Below are 14,085 nucleotides of genomic sequence, written 5' to 3' on the forward strand. Positions count from 1 at the left end.
ATGTCGATATCAAAAAGATGGTGGTATTGGACGTCTTAAAAAGCATTAAAGTAGATAAGTCCTCAGGGCGTGATGGGATCTACCCCAGAATACTGAGGGAGGCAAGGGCGGAAATTGCTGGGGCCTTGACAGAAGTCTTTGTTTCCTCATTGGCTACAGGTGAAGTTCCAGAGGACTGGAGGATAGCCAATGTTGTTCCTTTGTTTAAAAAGGGCAGCAGGGATAATCCAGGAAATTATGAGTCGGTGAGCCTTATGTCAGTGGTAGGGAAGTTATTGGAAAAGATTGGAAATGAACTTATTAGTGACAGACAGCATGGTTTTGTGAAGGAGAGGTCGTGCTTCATTAACTTGATCGAGTTTTTTGAGCAAGTAACGAAGATGATAGATGAGGGAAAGGCAGTGGGTGTTGTAGGCATGGACTTCAGTAAAGCCTTTAACAAGGTACCTCATGGTAGACAGGTATGAAAGGTGAAGTCACACAGGATCAGAGGAGAGCTGGCAAGATGGATACAGAACTGGCATCTCCACATCATCTCCACATCTTGGTCATAGAAGACAGAGGGTAGCAGTAGAGGAGTGCTTTTCTGAATGGAAGGCTGTGACTAGCGGTGTTCCACAGGGATCAGTTCTCGGACCTTTGTTGTTCGTAGTATATATAAATGATTTGGAAAAAAATGTAGCTGGTCTGATTAGCAAGTTCGCAGATGACGCAAAAATTGGTGGAGTTGCAGATAGTGAAGAGGATTGTCAGAGGATACAGCAAGATATAGACTGATTGGAGACTTGGGCGGAGAAATGGCAGATGGAGTTTAATCCGGACAAGTGTGAGATAATGCATTTTGGAAGGTCCAATGCATGTAGGAATTATGCAGTAAATGGTAAAACCCTTAGGAATATTGACAGGCAGAGAGATCTGGGTATACATGTCCACCAATCACTGAAAGTGGCAACGCAGGTGGATAAGGTAGTCAAGAAAGCACTGCCTTCATCAGTCAGGGCATTGAGTATAAAAATTCGCAGGCCATGCTACAGCTGTACAGAACATTAGTTAGGCCTCAAGTAGAATATTATGTACAATTCTGGTCGCCACACTACCAGAAGGGTGTGGAATGCTTTGGAGAGGGTACAGAAGAGGTTTACCAGGATGTTGCCTGGTCTAGAGGGTATTAGCTATGAGGAGAGGTTGCATAAACTCTGTTTGTTCTCACTGGACTGACGGAGATTGAGGGGTGACCTGATAGAGGTCTACAAGATTGAGTGGCATGGACAGAGTGGATAGTCAGATGCTCTTTCCGAGGGTAGAAAAGTCATGTACTAGGGGACATAAGTTTAAGGTGCGTGGGGAAAAGTTTAGAGGAGATGTGCGAGGCAAGTTTTTTTTACACGCAAGGTGGTGAATGTCTGGAACGCGCTGCCCAGGGAGGTGGTGGGTGCATGCACAAGAGTGACATTTAAGGGGCACCGAGATGAATACATAAATAGGATGGGAATGGAAGGATATGGACTCCATAAGTGCATATGGTTTTAGTTTAGACAAGGCATCATGATTGGCACAGGGTTGGAGGGCCAAAGGGCCTGTTCGCGTGCTGACCTGTTCTTTGTTTTTTCTTTGCTTTCCGGAAGATAAAGCAGGCTGACAATACCCCAAAAGGCAACATTGTGTAATGATAGAGGCCCTTTAATATATTCATCATGAAATATTTCTGTGAATCCCCATCTAGCTGCAACTGACTCATAGAAACATAGAAGCTAGAAGCAGGAGTGGGCATTCGGTTCTTCGAGCCTGCTCCAAAAATTCATTTTGATCATGGCTGATCATCAAATTCAATATCCTGATCCCCCCCTTCCCCCCATATCCCTTGAACCCTTTAGCCCCGAGAGCTCTATCTAATTGCTTCTTGAAATCAGACAACATTTTGGCCTCAACTACATTCGGTGGTAGTGAATTCTACACGTTCACCACCCTCAGGGTGAAGAAATCATATCTAATTTCGAGAACAAGAGTCTCCCTATCAGCTTTGCATATAAATTATCGATCCAGGGAATCGGATATTGGTCCAGCTGTGAATAGCGGTTTATTGTCCGCTTAAAGTCCCCGCAAAGACGGACTGAACCATCTGGCTTCAAAACAGGCACAACCGGTGTTGCCCATTCTGCAAACTGGACAGGTTTTATGATACCTTCTCGTTCCAATCTTCTAATTTCTGTTTCCACTTCTTCCCTTCAAGCGAACAGTACCGGGAGGGCCTTGTAAAATTGCGGGACTGTATCCTGGTCGACGTGTAATGTCGCTTTGGCTCCTTTTATGGTTTCTAGCCCTTCTGGGAAAACCTCCGGGTATTTGAGCAGAATACAGGACAGTCTCAAAACAAAGCCAAGCCTTAGTCATAGAGTCATAGAGGTTTACAGCATGGAAACAGGCCCTTCGGCCCAACTTGTCCATGCCGCCCTTTTATTTTTAAAACCCCTAAACTAATCCCAATTACCTGCATTTGGCCCATATCCCTCTGTACCCATCTTACCCATGTAACTGTCTAAATGCTTTTTAAAAGATAAAATTGTACCCACCTCTACTACTACCTCTGGCAGCTTGTTCCAGACACTCACCACCCTCTGTGTGAAACCATTGCCCCTCTGGACACTTTTGTATCTCTCCCCTCTCACCTTAAACCTATGCCCTCTAGTTTTAGACTCTCCTACCTTTGGGAAAAGATATTGACTATCTACCTTGTCTATGCCCCTCATTATTTTATAGACCTCTATAAGATCACCCCTCAGCCTCCTACGCTCCAGAGAAAAAAGTCCCAGTCTATCCAGCCTCTCCTTATAACTCAATCCATCAAGTCCCGGTAGCATCCTAGTAAATCTTTTCTGCACTCTTTCTAGTTTAATAATATCCTTTCTATAATAGGGTGACCAGAATTGCACACAGTATTCCAAGTGTGGCCTTACCAATGTCTTGTACAGCTTTAACAAGACGTCCCAACTCCTGTATTCAATGTTCTGACCGATGAAACCAAGCATGCTGAATGCCTTCTTCACCACTCTGTCCACCTGTGACTCCACTTTCAAGGAGCTATGAACATGTACCCTAGATCTCTTTGTTCTGTAACTCTCCCCAACGCCCTACCATTAACTGTATAAGTCCTGCCCTGGTTCAATCTACCAAAATACATCACCTCACATTTGTCTATATTAAACTCCATTTGCCATTCGTCAGCCCACTGGCCCAATTGATCAAGATCCCGTTGAAATTGGAGATAACTTTCTTCACTGTCCACTATGCCACCAATCTTGGTGTCATCTGCAAACTTACTAACAATGCCCCCTATATTCTCACCCAAATCATTAATATAAATGACAAATAATAGTGGGCCCAGCACTGATCCCTGAGGCACACCGCTGGACCAGAAAGTCAACAGTCCCTTCTGAATCCCACCCGCCAAGGCATTGTAACTGTTGCTGATATGCAGAGTCAGAGCAGCAAAGTTATCTTTCATAGAATCATAGAATCATAGAATCCCTATAGTGCAGAAGGAGGCCATTCGGCCCATCGAGTCTGCACTGACCACAATCCCACCCAGGCCCTATTCCCATAATCCTACTTATTTACCTTGCTAACCCCCTGACACTAAGGGGCAATTTAGCATGGCCAACCTAACCTGCACATCTTTGGAGTGTGGGAGGAAACCGGAGCACCCGGAGGAAACGCCCGCAGACATGGGGAGGACATGCAAACCATTTTCACTCAAGCAACCATTTTCTAACTGGAATCTATTTACCCAATCCAGGTGGGTTTCTCTCAACCAGTTTCACCTCAAGTCTGAGCCTTCCACAACCATTAACAGTAACCCAACCGGTTGCCTTTCGTAAGAGACAGGAACAAAGGCTGTACCCACAACTCTCAGAGGTTCCCCTGTATAAATCCTCAGTCTTGCTGGTGTCTTGATTAAAGTTAAGGGTTGGAGTCCAGTGCAAATTGTACTGAACACTGATTCTCCTCCGACCGCCGATACTGCTGCGCCTGTATCGACCTCCATTAATACTGGACGTCCATTTAATCTTACAGTTATCTTAATTGGGTCTGCTTTGCACATTGCTATACAATTTAATTGTTCCTCGTCAGATATAGGTGAACCTTCCAGGGTGTGCACTCTCCTGGACACTAGCCTACCTGACCTTTTCCTAAATCGAGGTCTTGAAAGGCCGGCACAGTGGCACGAGGGTGACACGGTGGCACATGGCTAGCACTGCTGCCTCACGGCACTAGGGACCCGGGTTCAATTCCCAGCTTGGGTCACTGTCTGTGTGGAGTTTGCATGTTCTCCCCATGTCTGCGGAGGTTTCCTCCGGGTGCTCCAGTTTCCTCCCACACTCCAAAGACATGCAGGTTAGGTTGGCCATGGTAAATTGCCCCTTAGTGTCAGGGGGTTAGCAAGGTAAATAAGTAGGGTTATGGGAATAGGGCCTGGAGGGATTGTGGTCAGTGCAGTCTCAATGGGCCGAATGGCCTCCTTCTGCACTGTAGGGATTCTATAATTCTATGATTCTAATGAAAGATAACTTTGCTGCTCTGACTCTGCATATCAGCAACAGTTACAATGTCTTGCCGGGCGGGGTGGAGTGAAGTTGCAGGGCGATGGAGTGGAGTCGAGGGGCGATGGAGTGGAGTCGAGGGGCGATAGAGTGGAGTCGAGGGGCGATGGAGTGGAGTCGAGGGGCGATGGAGTGGAGTCGAGGGGCGATGGAGTGGAGTCGAGGGGCGATGGAGTGGAGTCGAGGGGCGATGGAGTGGAGTCGAGGGGCGATGGAGTGGAGTCGAGGGGCGATGGAGTGGAGTCGAGGGGCGATGGAGTGGAGTCGAGGGGCGATGGAGTGGAGTCGAGGGGCGATGGAGTGGAGTCGAGGGGCGATGGAGTGGAGTCGAGGGGCGATGGAGTGGAGTCGAGGGGCGATGGAGTGGAGTCGAGGGGCGATGGAGTGGAGTCGAGGGGCGATGGAGTGGAGTCGAGGGGCGATGGAGTGGAGTCGAGGGGCGATGGAGTGGAGTCGAGGGGCGATGGAGTGGAGTCGAGGGGCGATAGAGTGGAGTCGAGGGGCGATGGAGTGGAGTCGAGGGGCGATGGAGTGGAGTCGAGGGGCGATGGAGTGGAGTCGAGGGGCGATGGAGTGGAGTCGAGGGGCGATGGAGTGGAGTCGAGGGGCGATGGAGTGGAGTCGAGGGGCGATGGAGTGGAGTCGAGGGGCGATGGAGTGGAGTCGAGGGGCGATAGAGTGGAGTCGAGGGGCGATGGAGTGGAGTCGAGGGGCGATGGAGTGGAGTCGAGGGGCGATGGAGTGGAGTCGAGGGGCGATGGAGTGGAGTCGAGGGGCGATGGAGTGGAGTCGAGGGGCGATGGAGTGGAGTCGAGGGGCGATGGAGTGGAGTCGAGGGGCGATGGAGTGGAGTCGAGGGGCGATGGAGTGGAGTCGAGGGGCGATGGAGTGGAGTCGAGGGGCGATGGAGTGGAGTCGAGGGGCGATGGAGTGGAGTCGAGGGGCGATGGAGTGGAGTCGAGGGGCGATGGAGTGGAGTCGAGGGGCGATGGAGTGGAGTCGAGGGGCGATGGAGTGGAGTCGAGGGGCGATGGAGTGGAGTCGAGGGGCGATGGAGTGGAGTCGAGGGGCGATGGAGTGGAGTCGAGGGGCGATGGAGTGGAGTCGAGGGGCGATGGAGTGGAGTCGAGGGGCGATGGAGTGGAGTCGAGGGGCGATGGAGTGGAGCCGAGGGGCGATGGAGTGGAGTCGAGGGGCGATGGAGTGGAGTCGAGGGGCGATGGAGTGGAGTCGAGGGGCGATGGAGTGGAGTCGAGGGGCGATGGAGTGGAGTCGAGGGGCGATGGAGTGGAGTCGAGGGGCGATGGAGTGGAGTCGAGGGGCGATGGAGTGGAGTCGAGGGGCGATGGAGTGGAGTCGAGGGGCGATGGAGTGGAGTCGAGGGGCGATGGAGTGGAGTCGAGGGGCGATGGAGTGGAGTCGAGGGGCGATGGAGTGGAGTCGAGGGGCGATGGAGTGGAGTCGAGGGGCGATGGAGTGGAGTCGAGGGGCGATGGAGTGGAGTCGAGGGGCGATGGAATGCAGTCGAGGGGCGATGGAGTGGCACCGAGAAGGAACTGTTGACTTTTTGGTCAAGGCTTGGCTTTGCTTTGAGGCTGTCCTGTATCCGGATACTTCCTGAGGGAGGCTATGTAATCGCCTGCACTCAAGTGGTGGTCACTGAATTCAGTCAAACTGGCGTGGGTGTCCACTTGTATTGGGATACCTTGCAACTCATATGTCCCACTTGTCACGTTTTCCAACGATAAGACCAGCGGCAGCGCCTGTTTCAAGCCTAATTGGGCTTCTGCCAACAGGCGTTTTTGGATAATTACATTTTTTATTTATCCCGCACAGCAAAAGGTCTCTTAGTATCTCATTAAGCGTCAACCCAAATTCACATGTTTCTGCTGTGAAGTCGTTACAGCAACCAGCAAGACTGCCCTAGTCTCTGTTAAGTTGTCTCCAATCGAACAGAGGACTCCACCACACCTACTCTCCAGCCGCCTCCCCCCCCCCCCCCCCCCGCCCCGCCCCCCTACCCCACCCCCACCCTCCAGGCTAACTACCCACAATCGGTCCCAATTTGTCCCCCAAGCCAGGTGACCCTTACTCTGCTGTGTTGTCCTTACTAAAAATCACCACAGAATGAGAGGGGTAGAGACGCAAAGAGAAAGAGAGACTGAAAATGAGACATAAAATGAGAGTGACGGAGAAAGAGCGAAAGAGAAAAATGTCGGGATATGGACCAGAACAATAAAGAAGAGGAGGATTGAAAAGCAGAGAGAGAGTTTGTATATGTGAAGAGGGCAGATAGAAGGGACACGAAGGGGAAAAAGGGGAAAGTAAGAAGAGAGAGAGAGAGGAAACGAGCGGAGAGGAAGGTGAACAGGGAGGACTGCATCAAGAGAGCACAGCTCTTTACCTGAGGGCTCGGCTGAGCTTGTCGTAGTTCATTTGAGGTTTACATTTCCTCATTCCCCAGAGCCGAGCCACTTCATCAGGATCCTTGATGACAAACTCTCCGTAGTCCCCCTGCCAGGCAATGACTTCTCGATATTCCTCCTTCCGCAGCAGGTCCAGGATGAAGTGCCAGAGCTGAACCTGGCGACTCCCAGGGCTGGAGTCAGGCTTGTAAGCCCAGTCCGGGTAGGCCAAGCCTGGAAGACAGGCCCAAAAAACACAGAAAAGAGACAGTCAGGAGATAGACCAACCTGTGATTGGGATCCGAAGTATGTTCCGTCAGTTAAACCTCAATCTGATTTTGATAGATTTTGTTAATAAAAGTAATAAAAGGCTCAAGGGAAAATAAGATTAGGTCACGCATAGATCATCAGACAGTGCGAAGGATCGGACACAGACTGGGTGAAGGGAGGGTCAGTCTCGGGGCTCAGTGATTGGTGGATCAGTCTCGGGGCTCAGTGATTGGCGGATCAGTCTCGGGGCTCAATGATTGGTGGATCAGTCTCGGGGCTCAGTGATTGGCGGTTCAGTCACGGGGCTCAGTGATTGGTGGATCAGTCTCGGGGCTCAGTGATTGGCAGATCAGTCTCAGGGCTCAGTGATTGGCGGATCAGTCTCGGGGCTCAGTGATTGGTGGATCAGTCTCGGGGCTCAGTGATTGGTGGATCAGTCTCGGGGCTCAGTATTTGGTGGATCAGTCTCGGGGCTCAGTGATTGGTGGATCAGTCTCGGGGCTCAGTGATTGGTGGATCAGTCTCAGGGCTCAGTGATTGGTGGATCAGTCTCGAGGCTCAGTGATTGGTGGATCAGTCTCGGGGCTCAGTGATTGGTGGATCAGTCTCGGGGCTCAGTGATTAGTGGATCAGTCTCAGGGCTCAGTGATTGGTGGATCAGTCTCAGGGCTCAGTGATTGGTGGATCAGTCTCAGGGCTCAGTGATTGGTGGATCAGTCTCGGGGCTCAGTATTTGGTGGATCAGTCTCAGGGCTCAGTGATTAGTGGATCAGTCTCAGGGCTCAGTGATTGGTGGATCAGTCTCGGGGCTCAGTATTTGGTGGATCAGTCTCAGGGCTCAGTGATTAGTGGATCAGTCTCGGGGCTCAGTGATTAGTGGATCAGTCTCGGGGCTCAATGATTGGTGGATCAGTCTCGGGGCTCAGTGATTGGTGGATCAGTCTCGGGGCTCAGAATTTGGTGGATCAGTCTCGGGGCTCAGTGATTGGCGGATCAGTCTCGGGGCCCAATGATTGGTGGATCAGTCTCGAGGCTCAGTGATTGGTGGATCAGTCTCGGGGCTCAGTGATTGGTGGATCAGTCTCGGGGCTCAGTGATTAGTGGATCAGTCTCAGGGCTCAGTGATTGGTGGATCAGTCTCGGGGCTCAGTATTTGGTGGATCAGTCTCGGGGCTCAGTGATTGGTGGATCAGTCTCGGGGCTCAGTGATTGGTGGATCAGTCTCAGGGCTCAGTGATTGGTGGATCAGTCTCGGGGCTCAGTGATTAGTGGATCAGTCTCAGGGCTCAGTGATTGGTGGATCAGTCTCGGGGCTCAGTATTTGGTGGATCAGTCTCAGGGCTCAGTGATTAGTGGATCAGTCTCAGGGCTCAGTGATTGGTGGATCAGTCTCGGGGCTCAGTATTTGGTGGATCAGTCTCAGGGCTCAGTGATTAGTGGATCAGTCTCGGGGCTCAGTGATTGGTGGATCAGTCTCGGGGCTCAGTGATTGGTGGATCAGTCTCGGGGCTCAGTGATTGGTGGATCAGTCTCGGGGCTCAGTGATTGGTGGATCAGTCTCGGGGCTCAATGATTGGTGGATCAGTCTCGGGGCTCAGTGATTGGTGGATCAGTCTCGGGGCTCAGAATTTGGTGGATCAGTCTCGGGGCTCAGTGATTGGCGGATCAGTCTCGGGGCCCAATGATTGGTGGATCAGTCTCGGGGCTCAGTGATTGGCAGATCAGTCTCGGGGCTCAGTGATTGGCAGATCAGTCTCGGGGCTCAGTGATTGGCAGATCAGTCTCGGGGCTCAGTGATTGGTGGATCAGTCTCGGGGCTCAGTATTTGGTGGATCAGTCTCGGGGCTCAGTGATTGGTGGATCAGTCTCGGGGCTCAGTATTTGGTGGATCAGTCTCGGGGCTCAGTGATTGGTGGATCAGTCTCGGGGCTCAGTGATTGGTGGATCAGTCTCGGGGCTCAGTGATTGGCAGATCAGTCTCGGGGCTCAGTATTTGGTGGATCAGTCTCGGGGCTCAGTGATTGGTGGATCAGTCTCGGGGCTCAGTGATTGGTGGATCAGTCTCGGGGCTCAGTGATTGGTGGATCAGTCTCAGGGCTCAGTGATTGGCGGATCAGTCTCGGGGCTCAGTGATTGGCAGATCAGTCTCAGGGCTCAGTGATTGGCGGATCAGTCTCGGGGCTCAGTGATTGGCAGATCAGTCTCAGGGCTCAGTGATTGGTGGATCAGTCTCGGGGCTCAGTGATTGGTGGATCAGTCTCGGGGCTCAGTGATTGGTGGATCAGTCTCAGGGCTCAGTGATTGGTGGATCAGTCTCGGGGCTCAGTGATTGGCAGATCAGTCTCAGGGCTCAGTGATTGGTGGATCAGTCTCGGGGCTCAGTGATTGGCAGATCAGTCTCAGGGCTCAGTGATTGGCAGATCAGTCTCGGGGCTCAGTATTTGGTGGATCAGTCTCGGGGCTCAGTGATTGGCAGATCAGTCTCGGGGCTCAGTGATTGGCAGATCAGTCTCGGGGCTCAGTGATTGGCAGATCAGTCTCGGGGCTCAGTATTTGGTGGATCAGTCTCGGGGCTCAGTGATTGGTGGATCAGTCTCGGGGCTCAGTATTTGGTGGATCAGTCTCGGGGCTCAGTGATTGGTGGATCAGTCTCGGGGCTCAGTGATTGGTGGATCAGTCTCGGGGCTCAGTGATTGGTGGATCAGTCTCGGGGCTCAGTGATTGGCAGATCAGTCTCGGGGCTCAGTATTTGGTGGATCAGTCTCGGGGCTCAGTGATTGGTGGATCAGTCTCGGGGCTCAGTGATTGGTGGATCAGTCTCGGGGCTCAGTGATTAGTGGATCAGTCTCGGGGCTCAGTATTTGGTGGATCAGTCTCGGGGCTCAGTGATTGGTGGATCAGTCTCGGGGCTCAGTGATTGGTGGATCAGTCTCGGGGCTCAGTGATTGGTGGATCAGTCTCGGGGCTCAGTGAATGGTGGATCGGTCTTGGGGCTCAGTGATTGGCAGATCAGTCTCGGGGCTCAGTGATTGGTGGATCAGTCTCGGGGCTCAGTGATTGGTGGATCAGTCTCGGGGCTCAGTGATTGGTGGATCAGTCTCGGGGCTCAGTGATTGGTGGATCGGTCTCGGGGCTCAGTGATTGGCAGATCAGTCTCGGGGCTCAGTGATAGGCGGATCAGTCTCGGGGCTCAGTGATTGGTGGATCAGTCTCGCGGCTCAGTGATTAGTGGATCAGTCTCGGGGCTCAGTGATTGGTGGATCAGTCTCGAGGCTCAGTGATTGGCAGATCAGTCTCGGGGCTCAGTGATTGGTGGATCAGTTTCGGGGCTCAGTGATTGGTGGATCAGTCTCGGGGCTCAGTGATTAGTGGATCAGTCTCGGGGCTCAGTGATTGGTGGATCGGTCTCGGGGCTCAGTGATTGGTGGATCAGTCTCGGGGCTCAGTATTTGATGGATCAGTCTCGGGGCTCAGTGATTAGTGGATCAGTCTCAGGGCTCAGTGATTGGTGGATCAGTCTCGGGGCTCAGTGATTGGTGGATCAGTCTCGGGGCTCAGTGATTGGTGGATCAGTCTCGGGGCTCAGTATTTGGTGGATCAGTCTCGGGGCTCAGTGATTGGCGGATCAGTCTCGGGGCTCAGTGATTGGTGGATCAGTCTCGGGGCTCAGTATTTGGTGGATCAGTCTCGCGGCTCAGTGATTGGCGGATCAGTCTCGGGGCTCAGTGATTGGTGGATCAGTCTCGGGGCTCAGTGATTAGTGGATCAGTCTCGGGGCTCAGTGATTGGTGGATCAGTCTCGGGGCTCAGTGATTAGGGGATCAGTCTCGGGGTTCAGTGATTAGTGGATCAGTCTCGGGGCTCAGTGATTGGTGGATCAGTCTCGGGGCTCAGTGATTGTTGGATCAGTCTCGGGGCTCAGTGATTGGTGGATCAGTCTCGGGGCTCAGTATTTGGTGGATCAGTCTCGGGGCTCAGTGATTGGCGGATCAGTCTCGGGGCTCAATGATTGGTGGATCAGTCTCGGGGCTCAATGATTGGTGGATCAGTCTCGGGGCTCAGTGATTGGCGGATCAGTCTGGGGGCTCAATGATTGGTGGATCAGTCTCGGGGCTCAGTGATTGGTGGATCAGTCTCGGGGCTCAGTGATTGGCGGATCAGTCTCGGGGCTCAGTGATTGGTGGATCAGTCTCGGGGCTCAGTGATTGGTGGATCAGTCTCGGGGCTCAGTGATTGGCGGTTCAGTCTCGGGGCTCAGTGATTGGCAGATCAGTCTCGGGGCTCAGTGATTGGTGGATCAGTCTCGGGGCTCAGTGATTGGCAGATCAGTCTCGGGGCTCAGTGATTGGCAGATCAGTCTCGGGGCTCAGTGATTAGTGGATCAGTCTCGGGGCTCAGTGATTAGTGGATCAGTCTCAGGGCTCAGTGATTGGTGGATCAGTCTCGGGGCTCAGTGATTAGTGGATCAGTCTCAGGGCTCAGTGATTGGTGGATCAGTCTCGGGGCTCAGTGATTAGTGGATCAGTCTCAGGGCTCAGTGATTGGTGGATCAGTCTCGGGGCTCAGTGATTGGTGGATCAGTCTCGGGGCTCAGTGATTGGTGGATCAGTCTCGGGGCTCAGTGATTGGTGGATCAGTCTCAGGGCTCAGTGATTGGTGGATCAGTCTCGGGGCTCAGTGATTGGTGGATCAGTCTCGGGGCTCAGTGATTGGTGGATCGGTCTCGGGGCTCAGTGATTGGTGGATCAGTCTCGGGGCTCAGTGATTGGTGGATCAGTCTCGGGGCTCAGTGATTGGTGGATCAGTCTCGGGGCTCAGTGATTGGTGGATCAGTCTCGGGGCTCAGTGATTGGTGGATCAGTCTCGGGGCTCAGTGATTGGTGGATCAGTCTCGGGGCTCAGTGATTAGTGGATCAGTCTCGGGGCTCAGTGATTGGTGGATCAGTCTCGGGGCTCAGTGATTGGTGGATCAGTCTCGGGGCTCAGTGATTAGTGGATCAGTCTCGGGGCTCAGTGATTGGTGGATCAGTCTCGGGGCTCAGTGATTGGTGGATCAGTCTCGGGGCTCAGTGATTGGCAGATCAGTCTCGGGGCTCAGTGATTAGTGGATCAGTCTCAGGGCTCAGTGATTAGTGGATCAGTCTCGGGGCTCAGTGATTGGCAGATCAGTCTCGGGGCTCAGTGATTAGTGGATCAGTCTCGGGGCTCAGTGATTAGTGGATCAGTCTCGGGGCTCAGTGATTGGTGGATCAGTCTCGGGGCTCAGTGATTGGTGGATCAGTCTCGGGGCTCAGTGATTGGTGGATCAGTCTCGGGGCTCAGTGATTGGTGGATCAGTCTCGGGGCTCAGTGATTGGTGGATCAGTCTCGGGGCTCAGTGATTGGCGGATCAGTCTCGGGGCTCAGTGATTAGTGGATCAGTCTCGGGGCTCAGTGATTAGTGGATCAGTCTCGGGGCTCAGTGATTGGTGGATCAGTCTCGGGGCTCAGTGATTGGTGGATCAGTCTCGGGGCTCAGTATTTGGTGGATCAGTCTCGGGGCTCAGTGATTGGCAGATCAGTCTCGGGGCTCAGTGATTAGTGGATCAGTCTCGGGGCTCAGTGATTGGTGGATCAGTCTCGGGGCTCAGTGATTGGTGGATCAGTCTCGGGGCTCAGTGATTGGCGGATCAGTCTCGGGGCTCTGTGATTAGTGGATCAGTCTCGGGGCTCAGTGATTGGTGGATCAGTCTCGGGGCTCAGTGATTGGTGGATCAGTCTCGGGGCTCAGTGATTGGTGGATCAGTCTCGGGGCTCAGTGATTGGTGGATCAGTCTCGGGGCTCAGTGATTGGTGGATCAGTCTCGGGGCTCAGTGATTGGTGGATCAGTCTCGGGGCTCTGTGATTAGTGGATCAGTCTCGGGGCTCAGTGATTGGTGGATCAGTCTCGGGGCTCAGTGATTGGCGGATCAGTCTCGGGGCTCAGTGATTAGTGGATCAGTCTCGGGGCTCAGTGATTAGTGGATCAGTCTCGGGGCTCAGTGATTGGTGGATCACTCTCAGGGCTCAGTATTTGGTGGATCAGTCTCGGGGCTCAGTGATTGGTGGATCACTCTCAGGGCTCAGTATTTGGTGGATCAGTCTCGGGGCTCAGTGATTGGTGGATCACTCTCAGGGCTCAGTATTTGGTGGATCAGTCTCGGGGCTCAGTGATTGGTGGATCAGTCTCGGGGCTCTGTGATTGTCAGATCAGTCTCGGGGCTCAGTGATTGGTGGATCAGTCTCGGGGCTCAGTGATTGGTGGATCAGTCTCGGGGCTCAGTGATTGGTGGATCAGTCTCGGGGCTCAGTGATTGGCGGATCAGTCTCGGGGCTCAGTGATTGGTGGATCAGTCTCGGGGCTCAGTGATTGGTGGATCAGTCTCGGGGCTCAGTGATTAGTGGGTCAGTCTCGGGGCTCAGTGATTGGTGGATCAGTCTCAGGGCTCAGTGATTGGTGGATCAGTCTCGGGGCTCAGTGATTGGTGGATCAGTCTCGGGGCTCAGTGATTAGTGGGTCAGTCTCGGGGCTCAGTGATTGGTGGATCAGTCTCGGGGCTCAGTGATTGGTGGATCAGTCTCGGGGCTCAGTGATTGATGGATCAGTCTCGGGGCTCAGTGATTGGTGGATCAGTCTCAGGGCTCAGTGATTAGTGGATCAGTCTCGGGGCTCAGTATTTGGCGGATCAGTCTCGGGGCTCAGTGATTGGTGGATCAGTCTCGGGGCTCAGTGATTGGCAGATCAGTCTCGGGGCTCAGTGATTGGCGGATCAGTCTCGGGGCTCAGTGATTG

The 14,085-nt window shown here is 53.1% G+C and overlaps 1 protein-coding gene across 1 annotated transcript in view; it reads right to left on the bottom strand.

Annotated features, from left to right (window-relative positions):
• Positions 1–14,085, bottom strand: part of LOC144505370 (ETS translocation variant 3-like protein) — a 40,438-nt gene that overhangs the window by 10,638 nt on the left and 15,715 nt on the right. Inside the window, exon 3 of the mRNA XM_078231488.1 lies at positions 7,003–7,237. Within this exon, the coding sequence (XP_078087614.1) occupies positions 7,003–7,237 (235 nt within the window). The remainder of the gene's footprint in view (positions 1–7,002; positions 7,238–14,085) is intronic.

The sequence above is a fragment of the Mustelus asterias genome, chromosome 16, assembly GCF_964213995.1.
Source record: "Mustelus asterias chromosome 16, sMusAst1.hap1.1, whole genome shotgun sequence".
NCBI lineage: Eukaryota > Metazoa > Chordata > Chondrichthyes > Carcharhiniformes > Triakidae > Mustelus > Mustelus asterias.